General features: G+C 68.2%; 1 protein-coding gene across 1 annotated transcript in view; it reads right to left on the bottom strand.

The window, feature by feature from the left end:
- Positions 1 to 302: 302 nt before the first annotated feature.
- The window catches only part of ETH_00041005 (4-hydroxybenzoate octaprenyltransferase, putative), a gene marked incomplete at both ends in the record, with an annotated part of 1802 nt that continues 1124 nt past the window's right edge, over positions 303 to 980 (bottom strand). The window contains one exon of the mRNA XM_013374129.1: positions 303 to 980. Coding sequence (XP_013229583.1) covers positions 303 to 980 — 678 coding nt within the window.

The raw sequence follows: 980 nt of genomic DNA, 5'->3' as shown, positions 1-980 counted from the left end.
GGGCCCCCAGGGGCCCTGGGGCCCCCCCCAGTACCTCTTCTGAGCCCCTGTGGGGCCCCACTCCTGGGGTCCCTCCTAAAACCCCAAATGGATCTTTAAAAGACCCCGAGAAAAGACCCTAGAGGGGCCCTTGTGGGGTCCCTGTGGGGCCTCAATGAGGGTTTTAAAAGGGCCCCAAGGGGCCCTTCTTAAACCCTCACTGGCCTTTACCTTGTGTGATTTCATTGGGGCCCCTCATGGGGCCCTAATAAACCCCTTTAGGGCCCTCAATGAGCCCCCATTTGGGGCCCAGGGCCCCTGACTGTGCAGGGGCCCCCAGGGGGCCCCCACGGGGCCCCCTCTACGGGGCCCTGGGGCGAAAGCTTTTGGGCCATTTTGTATTCCCAAACTTTGCTGGCAATAATGGAAAGTGCAAAAAGGGCCCCCAAGGGGTGGTTGGCCTTGAAGGCCCTGGCGCATGCAGCCCCATTAGAAAAGTCTGTTCTCCAAAGCAGGCCAGCGAGGGCCCCACAGGTGACAGCAATGCCCACAAAGTACGGCAGACGGGGCCCCACCAGGCCCCCCAGGGGGCCCCCCTGAGGGGCCCCCGGGGCCCCCGGGGCCCCCCGGGGCCCCCCCATGGTGGTCTCCTGGGGGCCCCCAGGGGGGCCCCCCTGGAGGTCCCCCTGGAGGTCCCCCTGCGGGCCCCCCTGGAGAGCCCCCTGGGGGGCCCCCTGGGGGGCCCCCTGGTGAGCCCCCTGGGGGGCCCCCTGGGGCGCCCCCGGGGGGGCCCCCGGGGGGGACCCCTGGGGGGCCCCCAGGGCCGCGCCCGCGAGGGCCCAGAGGGCCCCCTGGGCAAGAATGGCGAGGGAACCCCACAGGCGGGCCCCCCGGGGGCCCCAGGTGAGGGCTGAGGACTTAACTCCAATTTTGGAATCATCTTTGAAGTCTTGGAAAGCATAAATGGTGTCATAAGTCAAAGTCCAGAGGGCGCAGCCGAG

Source organism: Eimeria tenella, genomic scaffold (genome assembly GCF_000499545.2).
Source record: "Eimeria tenella Houghton genomic scaffold, Eth_scaff1950, whole genome shotgun sequence".
NCBI classification, from domain to species: domain Eukaryota; phylum Apicomplexa; class Conoidasida; order Eucoccidiorida; family Eimeriidae; genus Eimeria; species Eimeria tenella.
This window is presented reverse-complemented; position numbering and strand designations above follow the sequence as displayed.